The sequence below is a fragment of the Equus quagga genome, chromosome 15, assembly GCF_021613505.1.
Source record: "Equus quagga isolate Etosha38 chromosome 15, UCLA_HA_Equagga_1.0, whole genome shotgun sequence".
NCBI lineage: Eukaryota > Metazoa > Chordata > Mammalia > Perissodactyla > Equidae > Equus > Equus quagga.
Window position 1 is genome coordinate 27,916,295 of NC_060281.1, and position 25,722 is coordinate 27,942,016.

At 49.0% G+C, this 25,722-nt stretch overlaps 1 protein-coding gene across 3 annotated transcripts in view; it reads right to left on the reverse strand.

Annotated features, from left to right (window-relative positions):
* Positions 1 to 21,734, reverse strand: part of BRPF3 (bromodomain and PHD finger containing 3) — a 33,543-nt gene extending 11,809 nt beyond the window's left edge. The window contains exons 1-9 of one of the 3 annotated variants that reach the window (XR_006885337.1): positions 21,431 to 21,733; positions 16,964 to 18,443; positions 13,901 to 14,057; positions 11,450 to 11,581; positions 9,278 to 9,406; positions 8,691 to 9,003; positions 7,685 to 7,987; positions 5,531 to 6,037; positions 2,574 to 2,667 (exon numbers count right to left, since the gene is read on the reverse strand). Coding sequence is in view for 2 of the 3 variants with exons in the window: in XM_046640115.1 (XP_046496071.1) it covers positions 2,574 to 2,667; positions 5,531 to 6,037; positions 7,685 to 7,987; positions 8,691 to 9,003; positions 9,278 to 9,406; positions 11,450 to 11,581; positions 13,901 to 14,057; positions 16,964 to 18,417 (3,089 nt within the window). In the remaining variant the exon portion in view is untranslated. Of the gene's footprint in view, positions 1 to 2,573; positions 2,668 to 5,530; positions 6,038 to 7,684; positions 7,988 to 8,690; positions 9,004 to 9,277; positions 9,407 to 11,449; positions 11,582 to 13,900; positions 14,058 to 16,963; positions 18,444 to 21,430 lie in introns of all 3 variants that reach the window. The other 2 variants (XM_046640115.1, XM_046640114.1) reach the window with 2 other exon arrangements.
* Positions 21,735 to 25,722: the final 3,988 nt, after the last annotated feature.

Sequence of the window (25,722 nt, forward strand, 5' to 3'; positions counted from 1 at the left end):
TCCCACTCACCCTACAGAAATCTGTCACTGGGCTTAGAGGCTCTGAGGCCTTATAAAAATGTAAGGGACTAATAGTTTTATTAGGAAACCTCTTAAAGTTCACATCATGGATCTGGGGAGACATTTTCAAATAAACAGAAGAGGGCATAGCAAAGTGGTGAAAAGATAAACTCTGGAGCCAGACTATCTGGGTTCAGAACGTGGCTCTTCTCCTTACCGGCTCTGGGACCTTGAGCAAGTTACTTAACCTCTCTGAGGCTTGTGTCCTCATGTGCTGCTGTGAGGATTCAGTGGATTAATACACAGAAAGTACTCAGTACAGCACACACCAAGGACTCAATAAATGGCAGTTATATAATAAATATTATTATATGAACGGCAGCAAATTTTAATGTCTCACTTTAAATATTACAAACTACTAATGTTGTACCATCAACTGACGAGCTCTAAGGAGGAGGAGCTCAATAAAATAGGATGCAACACGACAACTAGGTCTGTGTGTGCCTGTTTCAGAGAAAAAAAGCACAGGTGACTCAATCATGGCCTCCACTTCAGACTCTCTCCAATTTACCTAGACCTAAGCAGACAACTCAGTCTATAATTATTTTGTCTACTGGTTTACCATTCGTCTCTCTCCTCTGGAAGATAAGCTCCATGAAAACAGATACCCCATCAGTGCTTAGAACAGTGCCTGGCTCACAGTAGGTGCTCAATTCTAGTAACTGAATGAGTGACCCGCAGAAAGAGGGTGCAGCCCCAACCTACTCAGAAAATGATCAGAACAGACAGACCAAGGGGCAAGTGGGGGAATTAGTGACCAGAAGTTCTTTCAAGGTTCTTTCTAATTCTGGGATTATATGATTCCAGTCTAATTAATAAGTAAGATCCTCTTTTACATACTTATCACCACAGTGTGGGAAAAAAGAAAGAGAAAAAAACCCCTGCAGTTGGAGCCCCTGAATCTCCTGTTTTAAACTCTGAAATTCCACTGAGTTAAAGAGAAAATGCTTCCCAAGGGCACTGTTTCTACACTGAGCAGGATCCCAGAGAAATCAGTGGCAGTGGACTGGAACTGTGCAGAAAGGCAAACTCACAGCCTGAATCAGCAGGCTAACCAGAGCCTGGCCCGGCCTGCTTCTTGTGGCTCATAGCTGGGAAGAGCGCCCTTCACGGAGGGAAGAGCCCAACACACCTTCCACCTTTAGTCATGGGCTAGGAGGGGACAGTTTGAAAACCCCACTCCTACCCACCCCCATTGAACTGGGTTTCCAGGGACCATATCTTTGAAGGGAGTCAGGAACTCCAAGCTGGGACCAGGCTAGAAGCATCTTATACGATTCGGAAATCCCTGCCTCTTCTCTATGCCTGGTAACTGTGTTTTTTCCCATCTACTCCCCCTGTATCTTGGGAGGCTGCAACATGGAGAGAGAAAGCTAGGGCAATTTTGAGGCTTAGTAGGGAAGGATATCTCAAAAGAACCACTGAAAGCTTGGCCCAAGGGATAGCTGGGGGCCTTCTGTAGCTCAGCCAGGAGCCCAGCAGCCAGGGTAGAGTGAGTACCTAACAGAACACACACCCATCCTGTCTTGGAGGCACTTGAAACACAGACACGTAGTTTTTTGGTGGTGCCCTGGGACCTTTCCTCCCCTACCCTGGATGGCTCAGCTTCGGTTTCGTTTCAAATCCGCAACACCAAACAGGAAAGAACCCCCCAAGAAAGGGATGGATTGTGGGTACAAGGCCCACGCATGAGCCCCCGCATGGAGCTCCTCCGAGTGTGGGTGGGAGTCCCAGCGGAGTGAGGTGAAATTGGTAACAAACCCAGGATCCACTCAGCAGCCATGTGGAGGGACCAAGAGGTCAGCCTTCAGGACAGGTCATTTTTCCTTTGTGACACTAAGAGTCTCCCATTTCCAAGAGTCTCATACTTCCTTGTGTCTTGCAGAGCACAGCACAGAGAGCAGGGATTCAATAAACTCTTGGACTTGGAAGAAATTTTAAGGTTCTGGTCTTAGAAATCCTCCCTTCAGATAAAAGAATGGGAAAAGAAACCCATCTCTTCCCAGCTCCAGACAGGAGAAGAGCTGGGCCTTTGTCTAATAAAACACAACTCCAAATTTCCTATCTGCTCATTTCGTATTCCCAGACCACACCTCTAAAGGGGCTGCTGCTATGATGCCACAAAAGACAAAGGGCAGAAGTATGTCTGTAAGGAGCTGGGTTATCTAAGTGGGCCAGTGAATGGGTGGGGGACTGGCTCAAATATTAACTTCGCTAAGCAATAGGGATTCAGCTGTCCCCACCCTCAGAGCCAAATTCACTCCACAAACCCTGTAAAGCATCAGCGCCACTCCTCCCCCACCGGGAGGATCAGGCCTGAGGGTCAAGGGTCATGCTGTTTCCTAGGAGCTACTGGAGTTACAGACCAGAGGCCTCAGGAAATGGCAGGGGTTGGGGGTGGGGGGTGCAGAAAAAACTGAGATAAGCAGGAGTAGTTTCGATCTATAGCTGAATGGAGAATAGAGGGAGGGGTGGTGGAGCTGCCAACATGACTGCGGGACAAGTGTTCTTACCTGCAAGCTTCAAATGCCAGTCCACCACTGAGACCCAAACTACATTCTGAGTCGGACCCGCTTTCGGTGTGTTTTCCAAAGCCGTTGGTCACGCCTGCCAAAAACACACAGAGTGAGCCTGGGTGCAGAAACCCCCCTTCTTGGGACACATGCTGCAGTGTGAGGCAGCCACCTCGGAAGGGCTCGATGAAGAGGGGTGGAAAGGATGGCTGTTCCTTCCCCGTGGGAAATGGGTCTGGGTGGTAGAATCTGATAAAGGTTTGGGGGAAATGTTTGCTGGAGCAATGACCAGACACTGCATTTTCCTTCCCATCCTTCTGGTTTTACTGTAAGGAAACATAGCACACAGCTCATTCCACTTACTGTCATTTGGCTACAAAGGGAAATACCAAGATTTCTCCACTCCAGCTGGCCCGCAAGTCCCTGGATCTGCTTCTAATTTCAAGCCTCGATTATCAGGGAGTCTCCTCTGTCTCTTGGGGAGCCCACCCACCTTGCCTCTTCAGATAAACACTCACAAACCCTATCCATCACACAGCTGGCAACAGCTAGCTTCATTCTTTAGGGATGGTGTCGGGGAGGTTGGCCAGGATAAGGGTTGTTGTCAACCACACCCTGAGATATCCAGCAGGGCTCCTCAGAGTTGAGGATGGGGGAACTTTTCAGCAGAACTAAAGCAGACCAGACCTTCCTGGGATGGGGAATCAGAATTCCTTGGATTCTAGATTGGGCTCTGAAATACAGGTCCTTTTTCCTCTTTAAGCCTTGGCCTCTCCTTTTGTGAAGTGAAGAGAATACCTTCTTACTTATGGAAGATGCTATTAAGTATGATGGAGAGAAGATCTGTTTACAGAAGGGAGCCTTTTGGAAGCCAGTGAAGGCTGTCTGGTCATCCGAGGGACATGACTCTCATCTGCTGTGAAGGCTTCAACTCTCCTCTCTATCTATCCAATTCCTAACCACAATCCAGAGTCCTACAAGTCTGACAGTGGAGCCAGGAGCTCTAAGTCACAGATATCTTGACCAGAAAACTGTGAGGCAAGTCACACCTGTAACACTAGGTGTCTGAGCTGTGGTATCTGGACTCTAACCTGGCTCTGCATGTCAATTTAAATTACCGAAGCCAGCTGTGCCTCAGGTGCTTCATCTGTAATGGACCGACACCTGTTCTTGTGAGTTTCCACTAAGGTTGTGCAGAAATATCCCTGGGCACCAGGCAGCTGGACGGTGGAGGAGGAACAGATTCTAGCAGTATCCCCAAGCAGTGGGCCCTCTCAGGTTGGAAGACCCTGATGTCCAGCCCTATTTCCCAATAGCAGGATTTTTCATTTGTAATGCACAGTGTTCTCAGTGCTGTTTGGCTGCGTCTAATATAGTTGAGAGACTGACCACAATAACTGCTACCAACTACAGCTATGTGCCAAGTGCTTTATACAGGCTATTTCCAATCCTTAGAGCCCCACGAGGTAGGCATCACTAGCCCCTTATTAGAAATATGGAACAGGCTCAGAGAGGTTAATTAATTTGCCCCAGGATACAGGGCTGGTACAAAGATGAGACTTGAACTCAGGTCGGCCTAATTCCAGGCCTGAAGCTCTTGACTCTACATACCAATCTCCTGTCTGAATACAGGGAAGCTTGGGCCAGACAGGAGAGGAAGGTATTGCCGGAAACAAAGTGTTAGGCAGGAAGACAGAAAAGCATGTGCCGGCCATACAGCCCAAAGCCATCACAGAAAAGGACACGAGAGGGACATGAGGAGCGGGACATGAGGAGCAAAGCCAAAAGCAGGCCCCTCGCCACCAAGCAAGCTGGCCTTCCATATCCCACCAACACTAAACTACTCTGGCAATGGAGGCCCTGCACATCCAGGCCCACCTCACCCATCCAGCCTTGGCTCCTGATGCTTGGGGAAGCTCCTCTCTAAACTCTCCCTCACAGGGACCCTGTCCTTGTTTCCATACCTGGGCCTGAGCCCTTTGCTCCGTCTACTCCTTTCTGTTCTGCCCTCATCCCCCAGGGCAGGCTTAGGCACCGTCTCCTCATGAAGCCTTCCCACCTTCTCCAGCTCTTATTCCCTGAACACCTCTAGCAGTTCTGTCACCTGACACATAACCACATACCATCCAGCACTGTGACATCTTTGTACCTCGGGAGACCATCTGGTCTCCCAAGTGGACTGTGAACGTTTCTGGAGCTGGAACTGAGTCTGACTTATTTTATTATCCCCCCAGTGACGAGCTTGTGCTCGACATGTGGTAGGAACTCTAGTGATCAAGCCCCTCTTCCCCACCTCTAGGACCCCACCTCCTACAATCCCCTGGCTCACTCTGCTACAGCCACAGTGGTTCCCTCGCTGTTCCTCAAACATGCAGTTTCCACCTCCAGGGCCCGTCTACTTGCTGATCTATCGTTTTGGAACCTTCTTCCCCTGTATATCCCAATAGCTCACGCCTTCAACTCCTTCAGATCTTTACTCAAATGCCATCTCCTCAGAAGGCCTTCCCTGGCCACTCTCTCTAAACAGCACCCCAACATCTGCTATCCCCCTTTCCTGCTTAATTTTTCTCCATAGCTTCTAAGATATAGTTTACTCACTTACTTTTAGTCTATCTCCCCTTCAAAGGAGATTTGTCAGTTTTCTTCATTGATTTTTTTGCCCAGTACCTATAATAACACCTGACATAAATATCTGATGAATGAATGAACTACAGTGAAGGCAGGAATCATTTTATCATATATAGCTTTGTACCCCTCCCAAGGCCAGAGACAGCCCCTCTCAAAATACTTGCTCAAAGCCTATTTCTCCAGACCACTGTGAGCTCTGGAGGCCTCAATGCTACTACTAGCATCCACAGGTACCATTAGGGAGGTAGCTGACTAGGGGAAGTGCTGGTTGGCAAGGCAAAGCAGGAAAGCAGATGACAAGTAGCGAGAGAAGTCACAGGCAGGGTCACCTGTCTCTTCCTCCTGCTGGGGGGACTTTTCCCCTTCGCTCTCACTACCGCTCCTGCTCCTTGGCCGCTTCCGGGAGTGCCGCTCGTCCTCGATGCTGGCGGGAGAGGCAGGAGAGCCCACTGCTCCATGGTCCTCACCATTCTCCAGGGCCCCATCTGGGCTCCTCTGTAGTTTAACCCCATTCTTGGCCTTCTTGAAGAGGACTGAGGTGCGGCGGCCCACACCACTGAGTGGGGCACTGGTGGGGGTGTCAGGGGCCATGAGGGACACCCTGTTGATACCATTGTCACTGAGTAGGCGTTGCAAGGGCTCGCTCCCTAGCTGCAGAGGTGATTTTTCCAAGAGCTCATCTTCCTCCACCTTTCTGGGCTTTAAGTACCGGCTCAGAGGTTTGCTCTCATTGATGGGTTTCAGAGTGGGGGGATCCGGGGGGAATTCTTGCTCAGACAAGGAAGGTGCAGGCCCAGTGGGCTCCAGGGTTGGTGGGGGAGGCAGTTTGGAGTCATCTGTTAGATAAAAATAGAACCTGCTTGAACATTTTAGAAAAAGTCTGCCCCTACAAGCCAGATAATGACACTGATAACCAAGACCCCAAAGCATGGCTATTATAAGACTTGAGACACATCCCAGGTCTCACGTTTGAGGTGAAGAGAATGTAGGATTAAGTTTTATCTATACTAGTAGTTCTAAACTCTGGCTATATGCTAGAATCACCTAAGATGTTTCTTAAAAATTCCAATGCCAAGGTCCAATCCCAGATCAATTAAAACCAAATCTCTAAAGATGGGGTATTTCTTTTTAAAGCTTACCAGGTGAGTCTGATGAAGTAAGGGTGACAAACCATTGCTCTACAGCCGAGAAAGCCGAAAGCCTCCTGCTTCATCAATAATTAGGTAAGTCTCAGCTTCACAGGTTAGGGGTCTACAACTCTCATTAGACTCAATTGTTTTCTCTCTGTCAACGTATTTTGTTTCATATCACCCAAGTGAAGCAAGTAGGACAAGCAGAAAAAACAGGTTTAAAGATGTGGAAAAATGAGAGCAAGTAAGTAAAATCAGTGGTTCCCAAACATGTCTGTTCACTACCGCCTTGAAACTTTTAAAAATTGAGACTTTCAAGCCACAGCCGTCTTTCCTAGTCAGGGAATCTCTGTGAGGTGAGGCCTGGGAATTTTGCTTTGAAACCCTCCAGGAGAAGTGTTACAGCGGGTCCGCTGGGCATGACTCTGCACAGCCACAGCCCAGGAGTGGGGATACAGTGGCATGCTGACTGCTGCATGGGGATTAGGGAAGAGTCACCATGAACACGAGGCCCTCTAACGCCAAATGTGACCTCTCAGCTATGTCCCCATTCTCTGTCAATCTAAAATAAAGTGGGCCATTCCCTGCAATTTGGCCCCTTACGCTCTGGAGATAATTTTCAATCTCCTGGACTGTGTGGATGAGAGGTCTGCCCAAGCTGTAGGCTCAGATGCAAGGGCTGGTATGAGGAAGACAATTCTGTCCCCAGTGAAGGGGAAGGATGGAAAGCAGCTCAGCTTTAAGGCCCCTGTGTCTCTGAGAATCAATTCCCCAGCTGTCTTTTGCAGTCTGGCCTTTCTGCTTAGGATGGGCCCATAGACTTGGCAAGCTGGGGTCAAAGCCATGAGGTAGTTCAAGAGCCGACTATCTTTAGGGTCCTTCTTTCTTTTCTATCCCCCCATACCACAACCTAGCCTGCTCTAAGAGCCTCTCTACATGATGGTATAAAATAGGCTAACATTTAACTGGTATGTGCAATATGGCCATATTATGCGCAAAATATTGAAATACTTTACTGGTTAGTAAATAGCCGCTGGGCCCCAGCATCTGAAACTCCCTGAACCTCCCCACAATCCAGCAGCTAAATATCCACATCAGTGGCCCCCAGGAGCCCACTCCAAAACAACAGCCAACATGTACTCTGACTGATGAATTCTGGTCTCTACTGACTATTAAATATTTTTAGTATCATCCTTGGGTACACATGGAAGCGTGACCCCCCCTAGGGCTTTTGTTTGCCTACAATGCTCAGGCCTAAACTTGAGGAAGGATGCTTCCACTACAGGCTTTCAGCTTAACCCTTACTCTCTCACCCTGGCCCCCAGCCCCTGCCTGCCCTTAACTGCCTCTCACCTCTGTCCCCATCGTCTTCTGGCTCCTCCTGGGGGGCTGGCTCCAGCACAGCCGAGTCCCCCCGGGGCCCTGCTGGCAGCTCCCCATTGGACACAGTCTTGTTCAGTGATGGTGGCTGTGATGGCGGCGGCTGCGCCAGCTTCTGCCGAAGGGCATTGATCTCCCTGCGCAGCAGGCGGACGCGGCGGGTCCGGGCCCCGCTGGACCGCATGGCACTCACCAGGTCCAGTTTTTCCAGCAGCTCCTTCAGCTGCACCTCCGGGGACAAATGGGCCCGGTTCTCTGGGATGAGGATGTTGTCCACTGCCAGGGAGAAGGGAGGACAGAAGGCGCTGAAGGACCTACCCAGCCCAGGGCAAGGGGAAGGAGCCAAATCCTTTGGATGCAAAATATTCTGGAATGCCTGGGCCAGTGGCGTCCAGCAGCGTCACTATGGGACCTTGGCCCTGGCAACACCGCTGCCCAGATGGCAGCCACAGGGACAAGGTCAGAATCGGGAAACATCTGCAGGAAGCAGTTCACAGCCACGATTACAGGCTCTGTGGAGCAGGCACAAGGCAGCTGGCAATCCCCGGCCTGAGTGACTGTTTGGTTGCTGCCATCAAGAAGCAGAGAGCAGGGGCAGGCAGAGTGCGGGGCTCAGAGGCAATTCCGATTTTCTGGTCCTCTACCTGCACTCTTCTGAATGAGCCAGAATATATCAGCATTGCACTCGCCCTGCCCCATGCTCCGATGCCACACAGAGGAGGTCCAGGAGAGGAAGACCTCTGGTGAAGCTCTGGCTTTTCTAACAGACAGCTAGTACATGATTCCCCTTTCCTATCATTCAAGAAGTGCTCAGTTAACCCTTGGAATTATTCCAGCCACAAGCAGGTATATCCCAGCCTGCGCCTGCCCCTAGCTTTGCTTCTGGAGTCTACCCTGTAGCCCCAAGGCCCACCCTGATCCCTGGCTCTCTGGGCTCTGTCCCTGTGCCTTCTCCTCCACACCCACTCAGGCTTCTCACCGTCTTCCCAGGAAAAGCGGTAAAAGTCCTCCAATTTGGGTGACTCGGGCAGGTGGGTGCCCCTCTCGGGGTCATAGCCGATGTTCTCTGCCTGCCGCCGGGCATGCCGCAGGACGGCCCCTCCTAGGTCCCGGAGGCGGACAGCTGCTCGGTGGAAAATTGTGTCTTTAGCATTATACTTCATGCAGTTGGTAACTATAAGGTTAAAGTCCTCCTCAAACTCCTCCAAGGTGCGGTACAGGTGGGACTCCAGCTTCCGCCTCATAGTAGAAAAATCCATTGGCTTGGATATGAATTCCAGGTAATCTGGAACCTAAACATATAAAACCTGTACAATTACAACAACCATTTACTAGCCAAACAAGCGCACCCTTCACCAGCACTCTTGCCTCCCCATTTTCTGGTTTGGCCATCCTGGTCTGCTGACCCCTCACCACGGGCAAGTCAACTGGCCTTGCCAGACACCTGCAAGTTTTGTACACTCTGGGCCCCAACCCCCCTCCTGGCTTACTCAGACCCTGTTTCAGTTCATGAGGGGCTCGCTGCTCCCGAAGTGGGGGTGGGGTGGTGGGGGGGATGGAACTTGCCTCACTCAGGTTGACAGGTTCGGCGAAGATGTGTGCAGGATCCTTCTCCTGCAGCAAGTCCAGTGTTGTCCTCAGTAGAACATTGAACGGCATCAGCTCCAGCTCCATGGCAGCCTGCTGGACCTTGACCTGTGGGGGAGGTGGGGAGAGACCAGGACACTCCCTGTGAAGAGGCACTGAACTTTTTCTTGATAACTTGACTTTCACTAATCATGTGCAACAAATTTTCACAGGGTATTAAGCTGACCAGTATATGAGGAGCTATCACCCAACCCTCAACCTAGAATAATACCAATAGCTACCACTTTGTGAAGGTTTCCTATGCATCAGGCACCATACCAAAACTTACAGTAATAATAATTACAATAGTTAACACTTTTATAGTCCTTACTAAGTGCCAATTAACATTCTAAGCATTTTACATAAAACAAATGAATACATGAGGTAGGTACAGATGAGGTATTTTACAGAGAGGAAACTGAGGCACAGAGAGACTAAATACCTGACTGGCTCAAGATCATGCAGCCAGTAAGAGGCAAAGTTGGGACTCAGTCCCAGATACTCGGGTTCCATAGTGTATGCTCTTGACTACTATGCCACATTGCCTCTCTACTTATAGTACCTCAGTTAATCATCACAATAACCCTGAAGGAGAAACTATTATCATTCCCATTTTACAAATACAGAATCTGAGGTCTGGAAAGAGTATGAGGAGAAGTCACTAACCCAATGTCACTTAGCTAGAAAACAACAGAGACAGGATTTGAACCCAGGTCTGACTTAGTCCAAGGAGCACACCGATGATCTAGAATGTGTCTTGGTTCAGAATTCCCACCTAGTGTGCTAAGAAATTGATCCTATTGCCCCTTGGGGCGTGTGGGTCAGCCGGGGTGACCGGGGCCCCAGGCTCACCACCTCAGGCAGCAAGCAGCCTCACATATTTACAGTGTTATGCATTTTCTATGTCTGCACTAATGTGAAAAGGTTAGGAAGCCATGGATTAGAATATGAAAAGTTCCTGCCTCTTGGCTACATTAAAACAGGCCTGTCTGCTCCTTTTCCCTTTCGTTTCTCTGAATCAGAGGCAAGAGAAAGGCTCAGCTGTGGGACCAGGCCTGGGATAGCACAGACAGTCTGAATCCATGGAGTAGGTCCTGAGATGCCCCCCATGTTCACCCATGCAAAGGATGGCAAGAGCTGCCTCGTTTCAGAGATGGAAACTCAGGCTACTGGCCTGTGAGAGAAGGGCTCGTGCTGGGGCTAAACAGTGAAGTGGAGTCTGGAGAAAAAGAGAAAGAAACATCTTTAACCCAGGCCTCTGAAGCATGCGAGTTAACAGCTGCTATTCCTGGACCAGAGAGAACAGTTTTGGCTCATCATCCATTCAATTAATAGTATTCACTCCCTGCCATGTGCAGAGCACTGCAGTAGTCACTTCAGAGAGACAAGAGTATCAATGATGATGACAGCAGCTGACACTTCTACAGCCCCTACTATATGCCAGGCACTGTTCTAAGGCCGTTATATATACTAAGTCATCTAATCCACACAACAACCATATGAGGTAGGTTCTATCATTACCCCCACTTTACAATCGAGGAATCTGAGGTATAAGGAGATTAAGCAACTTACTCAATGTCACATGAGTGGCAGAGCCAGGATTTAAGCCCAGGCAGTCTGGTGCCATAGCTCCTAATTCTAACGCCTAGCCTATACTACCTATCTCAACATTTCCCATGCTCAGAGGCTTAGAATCTCCTTGAACAGAGGTTAGAAAATTTAAATGACTTAAGACCATAAGTTTTTTAAGGCCAAGTGGGAAGCCTCAGAAGCTGCCAGGCCAGAGGTGATGTCCAGAAAGGCCTGAGAAGCTTTTCAAAATACTCGAGGCTAGGCTCCCCCTGAGATTTCCTAAGTCAGAAACTCCAGGGATGGGCCCAGGCATCTGAAATTAGGCTTATGCTTGAGGCCACCAGAAGCTGAACCCCCAAAGTTAGAAGCTATGAGCAGTACCACACCCAATGCAGAGCAGGCGGGCCTCGGAACCCATAGTACTGAACAGGAAGGGCAGAAAGCTGACACCAGGCAGGGGCTCCCAGGTCTCCTGATGCCACACTGACAGTGGGAGAAAAAGACCCTGAACAAGAGCCTTGGGGCTGGGGTCCTCCTCACCTGCTCCCGTTTGAGCTTCTCTCTTTTCCGAATCAGCTCAATCAGCAGCCGTGCCCGCTCCAAGTCGTGTCGGAGCTTCTGCCAGTATTTCAGCTCTTCTTTCACTGCACTCGTCTTCTCATCCTGCTCTCGCTGCAAGAGGGAAGGGAAAGGAAGGAGGAGCTGGGGGCCTCCTTCCTGCCCAAAGTCCTCTCCCTGTTCAGGCCTCACAGGGCTTTGGTAGATAACAGCCTCGTCCCTTTCCTTGACTCACGGTCCCTGAGAGTCCTCCCACTCCCTCGCCACCTCACACCTTCCTCCGGTGATTCCCCAGCCTTTTGACAATGTTTCTGCACTACAGCACAATAACCATTGCTGAGATCTGAGACTGCTTCTCCCTACCCCTGGGGATACCAGAGAGCAGCTGTGCCCCTAGGGCTGGAAAGAATTTCAGAAGGAAACTAATAGACACCTCAGGGTGGAAAGAATGTCACCCTAGAGCTTTGACTTGGCTAGAAAACAAAGTGAAGTTCTTACTACCAGCTTGTAATAACTGAGTTGAACATACTTTAAAACACCACCACCAAAAACAAGATTCCTGCCCTAGAAGGGGAAGAAAGAGGCCCAAGGTTTGACACAGAAGGGCATAGGAGCACAAAGACAAAAACTAATCAGGAAAACTGAATATAAAATACTGAAAGGATATAAAATAGAGGATCTGAGTGGGCTGGGCTTAGGTCAGGGCAGGCTTCCTGGGAAAAGCAATCTTACTAGGGCTTTACATGTAGTGATGCACATGGATGAACAAAGCAGTGAAGAAGGCCTCTTTTGGAACTGAAGGGACCACAAGGCAGAAGTGTGAAAGGAGAATTACTGATTCTTTGCTTGGTGAAAAATATAGGCAGGCCAGAGCAAGGAAGCTAGAGAACCACAAAAGCTGAGGAAGACCCAGGATCCAGCTGGCAATAAGTCTCAAACGCCAGGCAAAAGAGCCTGGATGTGGCCTGCCTGGAGATGTGGAATAAATTCTGGAAAAGGAAGTGACAGGATGGGAAATGGTATATAAGACATTACCACTTGTAGAGCAAAGAAAGAATTACAGGCTGGTGACCACCTAGAAAGCTATTGCTGAAATTAAGGGGGCATGGGTGAGCAGGATAGCTGTAGAATGGAGACAAAGGGCCATATACTGGTAGATCCTTCAAAACAGTTTAGGAGATGATCAAGCTTGTTATGGAAGAAAGGGTCAATAATAATTCCAAGGTGGGGAACATCTGAGGTCAGGAGGGAGAAGGTTCCATGACAATAATGGGGAAATATGTTTCCAGAGAGAAAGAAAAATAATGAATTCAGTTTCCAACATCTGAGTTACAGTAATCTACATGGACATCTATAGTTCCTCTGCTCTAGATGGACTGAGGGCAGGAAAAAAGGGATGAGGACAAGATGAGAAAACTGCAGCAACTGCCACACAGTTATTTACAAGTAGGAGAGTGAACAAGCTCTCCAAGTGAATGAGCAGACCACAGAGCCCCTGGAAATGTTACCATTAATGAGTAGTAAGTGGGACCAGCACAGGGTGCAATCAGCGAGGTGGAAGAGGTGGGAAATGGTGTCAGAGGGAAGCTCTAAGACAAGGTCATCCATGGTATCAAATGCAGCCCAAAGGTCCATAAGGTGAGAATCTGAGGAAAGACTTACTGGGCTGGGAGGAGGTCGCTGATGCTCTAGGGAAGACTTCAGAGGAGTGGGGGTGGACCGTTTCAAGAAGGGACCAGAAATAGACTTGCTCTTCAGGACTTTAGTTACAAAAGGCACAAGTGAAATCAGACAGAACACAGCAGGCACCAGTCACATAAACGTTCGCTTCCTCTCTAGAGTAGTGGTGTAGGAATGTTTAAAGGTGGAAGTAATGGAGCAAGGGATGAGGGAGAGAGAACTAAAGACTTTTTTTTTAAAGTGTCTCAGGAGGCCTCCACCATCTCAGAAAACACTAACCATGCTGCAACTCAAGTTGCTAATGGCTAAAAGGCCACCACGATTGGGCAGGCTGTGCGCTATAACTTAGATGGCAAATTTGTGAATTTCCTATGAAACCTTTTTGGCATACAGTATCTGGAGGAAAGTGGGCCTTTTCTTAACTCATGCTCCATGGCCACCTGGCTCTCAGTCAGCCCACTCTTCCTTTCTGCCATATCTAAAGGGTATTCCCCACATATATGGAAAGTTGGCCTTGCTCTCCGCTCTCTCCTAGAATTTTCTCCGAAGTCAGGCTTCTCCCATCCAGAAGGAGCTGCTGTCTGGTCTGAAGAGCTCTACAGTGCTGCAGCTTGTTCTTGGGACAGACCACCTAAAGGGGCGATCGCCTATAGGCAAAGGCTCCGCAGAGGGCTGAGGGAGGGCTGCTCCAACAACCACTCCTTCTCCTTCACTCACCTCCCTCCAGTACCCTCACATCACCACTTCACCTACCTGCTCGGCATTTCTTTGAGACTGCAGGTGGGAGTGCAGGCGTCGGATGAGTGGGACACCATTCCGTGCCTGCCGCTTCAACAGCCAGTAGTTGTGAAGCCGCTGCATGAACTGGTTTTTCCTCTGAAAGGAGAGACCACTACAGATCTTGTTCAACCTTGAGTAGAGGCACAGGGAAGTGAAAGACAGGGTCAGTGTGCAGCCCAGATTATGGCCTCCTATCCAGACCCTGGTTCATTTCTGAACCTTACAGAGCGAGACAGAATAAAGTGGCCAAAGGCCTCACCTCAGAGAAAGACTTGAAAAGGACAGCGAAGTTAAGCAGCTCAGATTCAGCATAAGATATTTCGCTTGATTTTCCATCTCCTGCCTGCAGTCCTGATCCTCCAAAATACCCTCTCCCAGAAACCCTGTTTCCTGCGGTCCTGGACTCCTGAGAAACAGGCCTGTACCCCCAACACCCCCTACCCTTCTCTTGATAAAGGCAGCAAAAGAGAACAGGAACTTGAGTAAGCAATGGGCAATGTGATCACTATTTCCTGCCCCCTGTGGCTGAGGGTCCCACTAGACCAGGGAGTAGTCCACAGCCAAGCTGGAAGGAAAACTAGTAGCAGTGCAGCAGGCTATCGCTTTCCGAGCCCAAACGCAACCACTTGGAGTTGTCTGACCTCTGACTTTTCATTAAAAACCTCAGTAGCCCAAAAATCTCTAATTTTGAACCAAATGAAAAAAAATTGGATCTAAAGGTATAAGGGGATGAAGAAATCTGAAAACTTAGCTGGCTAACCTACCCCAAAAGAGAAGTCTTAAGGTCAGGGTTTAAGCCAATAACAAGTGAGGGAAAGGGAATGGGGTAAAAAGGAATTAATGAGAACCGACAATCTCAATCCTAATGCCCATCCGCAAGGTGGGTAACATTATTCCCATGCTACAAAAGATGGAAAGGCAGCTTAGGAACAGAGGCTGAATAAATTGTCAAAGTCACTAATGTAGCTAATAAGATGGTGGAGCTGAATGGGATTTGAATCCATAATCTCTTTGTCACACCATGCTGTGTCCCAAAGTTGGCTATCCACAGGGTAAGCAAGGCCTCAGTGTTCCTGTGGTGTTTCCTCCACTTTTCCTCTTCATCTCACTCCACTGAAAGGAAGATAAGCGTGGCTAAACTAGAAGGTGAAACCTAAGAAGGATGGGCATGTTGGGCTGAACATTGCTCACCAAGGCCTTGTGCCTTCCCACGGTCAGACATTCCTGCCCCAAAGCCAAGCTTACAAAATCAAGGCCGAGGCCTTTCCCCCAAAGAACAGATCCCCAACCAATGCCCATGCCAAGCACACCTGCCCAGATGCAGGCAGCCCCCTCCCTCTACAACCTCTTGGCCGTGGAGGGTCCCAACAGCATTTGTGCAGGTAAAGAATAATAATAATAAAATAGCAGCAGCAGCAGCCACCGTTTATTGAGCGCTTACTATTTGCCAGGCACTGTGCTAAGTGCTCTACTTATATCATCTCATTTATTTCTCACAGCAACCTTATGAGGTCAGTTCATTTACAAGTAAATAAACTAAGGCTTAAAGAAGTTAAGTAACTTGCCAAGGGTCACACAGGTAGTTAGTAATAGAAGCAGGTCTGTCTGGTTCTTAGCCAGCTTGCTATGCTGGGCCCGGCAAAAGACATCTACAAGAACAGATATGACAACCAAAAGATCTAGCCCCAGGACAGGATGAGGACTAAGCATGGACCCTCACTCACTAAGCATGGACTAAGCACTCACCTCGGGGAAGAGGGTAGCTTAGATTGCTCTATGACTAGAAGACACATTACCAGTCACCTGAATTCTAACTCCAGCCATGGCTCGCAACAAGGCCTCTTCCTCCTGATCTTCTCTGCTCTCGTGTCTTCTCAGACTGACAAGTCTGGTTGCCTGTTCCCCTCACACAACTCATTCCCCACTACCCTCCAGTACTCCTTTCTCACTATCCTTTCCATCTAGAGAGACAGACAGCAGGAACAGAACCTAAAGGCGTCATGAGCCCCAGCTTGTGGTCCAGAGTCTGTCGCTTTCCACCTGGTTGTAGCCCTCAGAACAGGACTTGGCATATAGTAAGTGCTCAATAAACATCTCGTTGAATGAATAAAGGAGTGAACAACTTTACCTCCCGTGGCCGCAGTTTCTTCATCTGGGGGTGGGAGAAGGTGCAAGGACTACATTAGATGAATAATCTCCAAGATTCCTTCCTGCTCTAACACTGCATACTTTTTAAGGAAAATCACCCTTGAGATGAGTCTGCTGGAACATCTTCCCTGTCTCTTGCTTCTCTACCAAGCTCCCATCCCTCGAACAGCTCCTTACCTCGCTGATGGTTTAAAACAGGTGCTGGTCTCTCTACAGACTCAGTGGGGCCAAAGTGGCTGAGTTACACAGCTGAACTGAGTGATGCTCTTTCTCCTAAATCTAAAAGCTTCTCAAGAGGAGGAATAGCATGTCCTCCCCACACCACCACCCTCTCACACAAAGTCTCCATCATTCTCAGGACAGAGCTTTCTGGACAGCATGTTCCCATACCGACCCCTTGAAACAGTGGTTCTCCACTGGAAGTAGTTCTATCCCCACAGCAGTTTTTGGAAATGTGCGGAGGCATTTGAGGTTGTCACAAAGACCAGGCAATAAGGGAGGGGATGGAAATGGCGTTTACAAAGACTAGGGATGCTAAACATTGAGAAATGTATGGGACAGTCCTAATAATGAAGAATCATCCTGTCCAAAATGCCACTTGTGCCCCTGTTGAAAAATAGTCCCTTAGACATCCCGTCACCTGGGTTTCTAAGTAAATTAAGTGTTTGTCTCACCTTGAACCAAAGGAAATACATTGCTCTGAGGACACAATCAAAACCACAAACCAGACCAGGCCAGCCCAGGGTCCAAAGGAGAAGTCTAAATTTGAGGGCACAGAAGAGAACAGATATTCACCAACCATGCTTGGGGAAGGAGGCCTGGCTCAGGGCCAACACCAGCCCAGGAAGAAACCGTGAGTCCCTGGGGAGCCCTCCTTGGCAGGCTCACCTGTAAGAGGGTATCTGTGGGACAGTGACCATGGGGAGAGTGGAGGGCGTGTCTCGGCCCACTTCCTCTGGCTCCTTCTTGATCTTTTGCTTCAAAGTCATCTTGTTCTTCTTGGGCACTCCTTTGAGCTGGCCACCTACCCCGCCTTGGCCTTCATCTTCCTCCTCCTCTTTCACCTCTTCCTTCTCTTCCTCCTCCCCACAGCCCTCCTTCAGCCCTTCCTCATCCCCAGCCTCACCGAGGCTTCCAGGGGAGTCGCCCTTCCTCCTAGCAGCGGCAGCACTTGGTGGTGAGTGGGCCTCACAGTAAGCAGTCTTGCGCACTGTGAAGATGGTGCCATTGAGGCTGGTTTCACGCATGGGCTCAATCTTCATGAAGAGCCCAGCCCGCTGTGCACACGTCACATGGAAAGCCGTGTAGCAGTTCACTTTGTGGCACTGGATGGCAGCACCCAGCCCCTTCTGCTTGCAGATATAGCAGGTTAGTTTCCAGCGGGCAGGTGGGATATTATCAATGCCCTCGATGGGCTCCAGGAACACGGTGTTAGCAAAGCAGACTTCAGGGATCCATATGGCACATACCACATGGGCCCAGTGCCCATCGCTGGTCTGTTTGAAGGCGCCACCCTTATTGGGGCAGAGGACACAATCCACAGGCCGGGAGGGAGACTGCAGGCAACAGCGGCATAACCACTGACCCTCGGGGATGTAGGGAACGCCATAGCACTCCTGGTGTACAGCCAGGTTGCAGATGTCACAGAAGAGAATGACGTTGCTGTTGTGGCATTCGTCATCCAGGCACACACAGCAAAAGGCGTCTTCATCAATGAGTGACTGTTGGGCCCCGCTGCTGCGACTCTCCAAGTATGACTCCTTCTCAAGCCGGTCCACCAGCAGCTCGAAGGTGTCTGCTGACACCGAACTGTGCCCATCTACTCGCCGCCTCTCATTCACCATGTCCAGCCAGGCAAGGTCCTCCTCGTCCATGTCATACTCTACCTCTGCATCCAGGTCTTCAGGTGGCTTCTCAATGTAGCGGTAGTAGGCAGCAGGCAGCGGCGGAGCTTCTGGCTGGCTGCCTGAGTCCACCATGCGGAAGCTGGGCTGTGGGAGGTGGAAGGAAGCGCCGGACGCATGCTTGGAACAGGACTCCTTCTTCTTGCCCTTGGATGAGGGTTTCTTAGACTTGCCAGGAAACTGAGGCTGCTCACTGTTTTCCTTGTTACTATTGCATTCAGTGATATCCTGGGCAGTCAGCTCATCTTCTGTGATGATCTTGAGTGGATCATAGATGCTGATACGATGCAGGCGTCCATCAATGTCCACCTCAACGATCCGCTGGGCCTGGGCGTATGTTAGGGTCTCCCGGGTGGGTGAGCACTTCAGACTGTAAGGGGATGGGGAGCGCCGGCCCTCGGCATTCTGCCGTGACGACTTCCGGCGAGGCTTCCTCATGGCACCTGGGAACCAAGGGGACAGGCCTAAGGAAAGAAGGCCAGGAGACTGTGAGCTGGATGATCAGGCATGCATGCATTCACTCACCCTTCCAGCTGAGCAAGTGGCCACCGGGAGGACTGGCTATTCCCTCTTTCTAAACATCCTGCGCCTCAGACAGCCACAGGGCTTGCTTCTTCACCTCCTTCAAGTTCTTCCCACAAACACTGCTTCTCAGTGAGACCTTCTCCAACAATTCTATCTAAAACTGCAAATCCCTTTCCCCCACCAGCAATCTTTCATCCTGCTTTATTTTTCACTATAACACTCACCATTTTTTACTGTGCTATGTAATTTACTATTTATCATGTATGTTCGCTTCCTTCCACTAGAATGTAAGCTCCATGAGGGGAGGAATTTTGCCTGTCTTGTTCATTGCTGTATCCCCAGCACCTGGAATGGTGCCTAGCTCCTAAAGCTGAATGAAAGAAATCAAACACGCATGATCCCTGCCCTCTAGGAGCTCTATCTGACCGAAGGGACAGAAAAATAAACAGATCATTACAATGCAACACAGGGAGAGATCTAATGTTCTAATGATGTGCATAAGGCTGTGGGACAGCTAACGATGGAAAAGGGGGTGGAAATGAAGAAAACAAGAACAGCATCCACTTTCAAGCTCTGTATGTGAACAGTGGCCCGATCAGAGGATCAAAAATTCACAGGTCTAGAGCCCTCTCGCAACCCATCTCACCATGATTAGAAATCCTATCCCCTGACCTTGCCCAGGGGTGAAAGGGTGAAGGCGCCTGAAATGTCTATCACCTTCAGTCTAAGGACTTCAAACTACAGCATGCAGGGTTTTCTCTTCAAAGGGCAGCATTCAGGATGCACTGGCTAATACACCACTAAACAGAAACCCTGGAAGCTCTGGGAGTGACCCCAAGTGGCAGTGAAGTTGTAAGTTGCCTATCTGTGATCCTCATTGGACCTAAGGCCAAGGCGACTGGGGCAATATCTCAGGTAAAATCTCAAAGCATCCTTACCTCAAAAGTCCCCCTCTCCCAAAATACTTATACCTAGTCTACCTTTGTGCAGCAGAGAAAGCCCTCAAGTTTCCCACATCATTCTCTGGATGGAAGGAACCCTGACAAGCTCATAAGGAGCTATGGTAGGCAGTTACTGAGGCCATCACTACCAGGAAAGACCTTTAGGGATCTGGTGCCCCACGGTGTGGGCAGGAACTTGGAAGGGCATGAACAGAGACAGGATTTCAAGGAGAAAAAGAGTTTGTCACCTTGGTTGTGGGATCTACCATCTTTACAAAGCAGAGATGATGATGATAACTTGGCACACTTTTACAAACTACAAAGCCCTTTTACTTTTAATATTTCGCATAACTAGCTTGAGAGGTAGAATAGATATCATTCCCATTTTACAGATGAAGAAACAGAAGCTCAGAAAGGTGTCACTCAAACCAAAGCTAGTCAGTGCCAAAGCTACAGTTCAACCCGGATCTTCTGATCTGCTCAACTCATCTCACTAGGAGGTAAGAACACCACAGAGATGCCAGGGTCCAGTACAAAAAGAGGCTCTGGGGCAATCCAGGTTCTAATCTCGGCCCCAGGTGATCCGGAGAAAGTCACAATCTCTCTGTGTCTCCATCCTCCCTCAGTAAAATGAAATTAATAAAAGCCACCTCTTAAGGGTTGCTATTTGTTAATAAGATATTATTAACATCCTTAGTTAAAAGGCCTTCCAATGCCAAAGTGTGACTGAAACAAACAAACAAACAACTTGGCTGAGGAACAGTGCCAGGCGGGCACACACCCCATTTGGAACCGAAGGAAACAGAATCATCACAGCAATCCTGTCCAGGTTCCAGAGCCTCTTGGCCACTACATGCCTGACAAAAGCCAACTCCCTGGGGGCAGCCCAGGCCAAGAGACCTGCTTTGTCGCCCCCACCCCCTCCAGGGCAGGGAGACCCTCGCAGAGCTGTGACAATCCACCTCAGTACCTACTAACTTCAAATAGTTGAGAGAGAGGGTGTGGCCCCTCCTTTGTTAAAGCCACTGTGTGTCCTTCCTCCCTACCTGCTACCTCCTCACAGCCCGGGTGACTCTCCACCAAACAGCACGTTATCTGTGGAGACCTCCTGAAGCCTCCAGACGCTGGGCGCAAACTCTAGAGGGGAAAGGGCTGCTGCGGCGGAAAAGGAAATGAGTTTCGCCCACAAGGAGCTTACAGTCTAGTTTTTTGGCGGGAGTTTCTCATCCCACACAGCCCTTCCCACACACACGCCTCCAAATAACTCCAACACCCCCCAGAGGTCTCCTCGGCACGTCCTGAGCACCCACTCACCCACCCCACCCAGGTCCCCGAAGAAGGAGTTTCTGAAATTAGACTGTATCCCCCCTCCTCAAGATACTCCCCCCGACGAGATACTCAGGAGACAAGGGAGGACCCCAGCCCTGGTTCCTGCCCCTTTAAAGGGGCACCTCTTCCAGAAGAATCTTGACCCTTCGGAGAAGGAGAAAGGAGGGAAATAACATCACCTCCCCACAAGGGAGGGGGCGACCGCGCCAGAGACAGCCTGACGCGGAGTCCGACCCTCAGACAGAGAAAGCTAGCGCCAGAGAACGAGCGGGGCAGAGAGGCGAGCGCCCATTGGCTGCCTCACCTGCCCGTCAGGAGGAACCGGGGTACCAAGGGACCTCCAGGGGGGTGGAACTCTCCTCGGGCCTGACCAATTGGAACGCGTGGCGGGGGCGGGGCTCGGCGGCTCCGCTTCCAGGGCCGGGGGGAGGGAAACAAGATGGCGGCTGCGGGAGGGGGTCCTCGCTTTTCAGCTCCCCCCCTCACCCGCCTTCTCCTTCTCTGCCGCCGCCCTCGCTCCAGGAGAGAGCTTTCGCGCCGCCCCCACCCCGCTCGGGGAGCCCCCGCTTCCCTTCCCCCCGCACGGAGTCCCTGGTCCCCGTAGGCCCCGCTGCCCCCGCCCCCGCCCTGTCCGGCCCCGCTGCCGCCCCCATTACCTCAGCCGCCGGCCCGGCCCCACCGATCGGGGCCCCTGGGCGCGGGCGGGCCGGCCGTCGAGCAGGTCCGCGCGGCCCGGGGAGCGGAGCGCGGCCTCCTCCCGCGCTGGCCTCTGCGGCCACCGCCGTGCCCCCTCCCGGCCCGCGCTGGGGCCCCGGCCCGGCCGCCGCCGCCGCTCCCGGGGGAGGAGGGGGAATGGAGCCGCCGCCGCCGCCGCTGCCGCCACGGAGCCCGGCCGAGGGGAGGGAGGGATCAGCCCCCAGGCAGGATCCGCCCCTCCGGCCTCCCCCCGCCACCTCCACCCCTTCCCTCGCTCCCTCCCTGGCTCCGCGGGCTCTCCCGCCGAACAGAAGCAAGAGCGCGAAAGAGGGGGAAACGGGAAAAAAATCCCCCCGCCTGTGCCCGGCGCGCCAGCGGCCGGGGCGGCGCGGAGAGGAGCGCGGAGCCGCCGCCGCCACGGGGCACCGTCCCCTGCTCGGCCTCACGGTGGCGGTGCGGACGCGGCTGGGGCGCGGAGCCGAGACGGGGTCTGCGCCCGCCGCGGCCCCTGCTCATCCCGGGCGAGCCCCGCAGGAGAGCTGGGGACGTTCGGGTCTAGTTGGGGGAGACGGGGGCCCCAACTCTTCAGGGTGGTCGGTCGTCCCCTCCCCCTGTCGCTGCGGGGGAGGTGGCTACGGTTTGGGGCAACAAACCCCCTCCCCGAGCTAGAGGACCCCTCCAAAGGTTAAGCCAAGGCAGTCATTGAAGTCAAAACCAGTCTGTAGTTTCTTGGGGTGCAGGTGCCTGCCCTACCCCCAGAAAGCTGCCCCCTCTCCGCCCCCGGTGCTCAGGTCCGGAGGACAAAGGTCTAGCGATGCCCGTCCCCTCCCCCAGTGAGGACAGCCAGGAAAGACCTGCCTCTGTTGTGTACAGGTGAGCGTCTTGTTCCCCACAAGACATCCTTCTTAAGACACAGACGTGACTTTTCGTTGTGTGCCATCCTCTCCCTTCTGTTTAAAAAGAGTAAACATAAAAGTTTGACAGTCTGTGTAAGGACGTTTTGTAACTCGTTTGTCACTGCAGACATGGGAAACACTCCTTAAACGTGATTTGGCTAGGAGTCGGTTAATTTAATGCAATAAGCAGCTTTCTAAAAGATGCTTGACACATGGTAACTTCAGACTTTCAGATGTAATCAGACGGCTTTGGTTTTGATAGATTTAAGAAGAGAACAGGTCGCCTTTGCCACCCCCTCTTTTGCCTATAAATCGCAAAACTTACCTCCTATCACTGAAGTCTTAAGCACCAATATTGAATGATGTTTATAAAGGATGTATGGATAGACTGCCTTTAAATGTGAAGATGAATGACATATTTTGAAAGCGTTTCCTCTGCCGGCGCTAGTGGTGTAGCTTGGTGAGACTTTCACGATTTCTTGCTTGGTTCTGATGATTAAGGACACAGATTGTAGAGTCAAAGGATGAAGGATAAAGTCTTAGGGTCCAAGTCTTCCAAATATTTAAACTGAACGTACTACTAGTTTTGAAATATAGATGTTCATTATCCTAAGGAATTTAAATATATTGTGTTCTGAATTTGAAAGTTTGATAAAAGTCAGGAAGCTAATTTGTATTACCAAGATTCTTTTTTCCAATTACATGGTAGCACCTTCTGCCAGAGTGAAAGCAGAAATACTTCTGTTAACCGATTTTTAAAAGAAAAGGGAGTGGCTTGTGGAACTAAGCAAGGGCAGGCAATGTTTTGAAAGCTGTAAAGATGAAATAGCATGAATTGATGTCAAGTGTTCTAAGGCTAGGGGGAATAATCATTTGGAGGGAAGGTGTGGAAGAAAAGATGATTAATTGTGGAAGAGAAAGCCCCAGAGGCAAGAGAATATTACAATTACTTTAGTTAAAAAAAAAAAAACAAAAACCACTGAAGACTAATAGAAACAAGAATGCTGAATTTCATTTCTTGTTCTTTTAAAACGTGAAATATAACGATTTATACATATGATAAGGAACTTTTATTTCTTGATGGGTGTTCTCAAAATTTATTAAGCACAGTTCCTATTTGTGTGATTGGGAGCTATCTTTTTCCACTAAAATTAATTAATAAATACCTTGAGAAAATGCATTGGTTTCCACTTGTAATAGTAAGTAAAATAATGATTTAAATGCTGTTGAAATACATTAAGTTAACCTAATACATATGATTTCCACGTTTTTCTGTTCAAAGCTTTCACAGTAAGACCTTATTCAACTTAAGTGTTTCTCTTCTGTTTTCAACTTCCACTTTCTTAACGGTAGCATTACAGTTGTCTTTACTTTTATTTTTGACATTTGGAATTGGTTTCTGTTGGTGTAAGTGCACACATAACCAGTTCACTATGATGTAATCTTAAATGTAACATGGAACAATTATGTCATTAAAAACAAATTTGGAACATGTATCAAAAATCCCAGAGGCACTAAATTTAATTCACTTTAATTTTTAGCTCTTTTAAAGAGTTTAAATTCACCAGCCCTTGGCCTTTCCATTAAACCATACAGCACATAAGTTTCAACAAACAGAGGCACAGACCTTGATTCCAAATAGTAGTTTTTTTGAATCCTGCATTTCTAAGTAAAACTAGCTTATTTGAAGTAGGAGAATGTTTTACCATTTAGAACTAAACAGGAAACATGAATACAAAAAGTTTCCCCCAAATTTTGTTTTCTTCAGCATCTCAGGATATCTTTGTTAACACTTTACTATTATCATTAGTTTAGCAAGGCAAGAAACCTCTGAAGGATCAGATGCAATACCCACTGAATTAATAAAATATGTATGATGAGAAGAAAATAGGCTTTGATTGATTGTTAAATTATTTTTAATAGAATATTCCTTCCTTAGACCTTGGCTAAAAGAATTCTGAAACCATAAATGGGAAGAATGTTGGAGGTTGGAATCACTGTGATATTTTTATGCTGTAATGAAATTGGTTTAAGAATATAAAGTTTGCTTAGAAAAAGGAAAAAGTTTAGCTGGGCTAACAACAGGCTTTAAATTGAATACCACACCCTCTAAATTTAATTCCATTCCTTTGCTCCTGTAACAGACACTTATTGAACACCTATGGTGTGTCCAAAACTGTACAAGTTGCTTTGAAAAATAATGACCAAATCTCAACCTAGAAAGGATGCAGTGATCAGATGTAAAGAAAAAATATATATTTTTCCTTGCCTTGAGTCAAGAAGCAAGCTAGAAATAACTAGAAAACACATGCAGGAGAAATTAGATAAAGCAGTGAACAGTGTGAAGCCACCGTTATTCAAATGGAGGATGGGCAGCTCCTTTCAGCCAAGTTCTCAATAGTGGTAGATGTGGATTGTGAAAAGAGCATAGAATGACATCATTAGGTTGGTGACAGGGCAGCCCAGCCAGGAAATAATAAGGAAATTATCCTAGCTGGTCTGTATGGGCAGATAGATGTTAAGATAGAAAAGGTTGAATTGAATATGAGGTATGGGAAGGGCATGAGGACAATAAAATAGCATGCTGTATGCAAGGGACTGTGCTTAGTGCTTGACATACTGTATTTATCAAAAATCTTCATTGCACTTAGAAAACGAACTCAAGCTAGTTTACTTAATAAAGGAAATCTATTGACTCTCATAACCAGAAAGTCCAGGGGTACATCCAGCTTTAGGCAGGGTCAAGTCAACCAGAGACTCAAATTGTGTCATCAGGGTGCTGTCTCCTGCAATCTCTCAGCCAACTTGAGCTGAGAATTGTGGCTGGAAAGATGTGATAGTCTGATGAAGTCTGGTACCAGAGGACACGGCCAAGAGGTGATTCTCCAAAGATATAGTGGGCATATGTACAAAATAGGTCCAATATGCATGCCGTGTCTCATTTATCCATTTATCAACTCTGTGAAATTATTTTATTATGGTCCCCATTATGTATAGGATAAACTAGAGCAGGAACAGTATTAGGTAAACTAGGAAGAATTTGCTATAGGTAATTAGGCATTATGAAAATAAAAGGGCATTAACCAGCATGGTGGAAGAGAGGGTAGAGAAAGAGGAGGGAGAGGAGGTGTCAAATCAGAAGACAGATCAACAGTTTGGTGACTGATTGGACTTAGGAACAAAGAAGATGATCAAAGATGAACCTACGTTCACATTTATGAAGTTTTTACAATGCTGGTAAAATCGTTACAAATTACCAAGTGGCAAAGGCTTACTCAGGAGCTCCCGTGGGTCTGAATGCCCAAGGATTGAGGAAGTGATAAGTCAGATCAAGTACTCTGGAGCCTCTTTTGGTC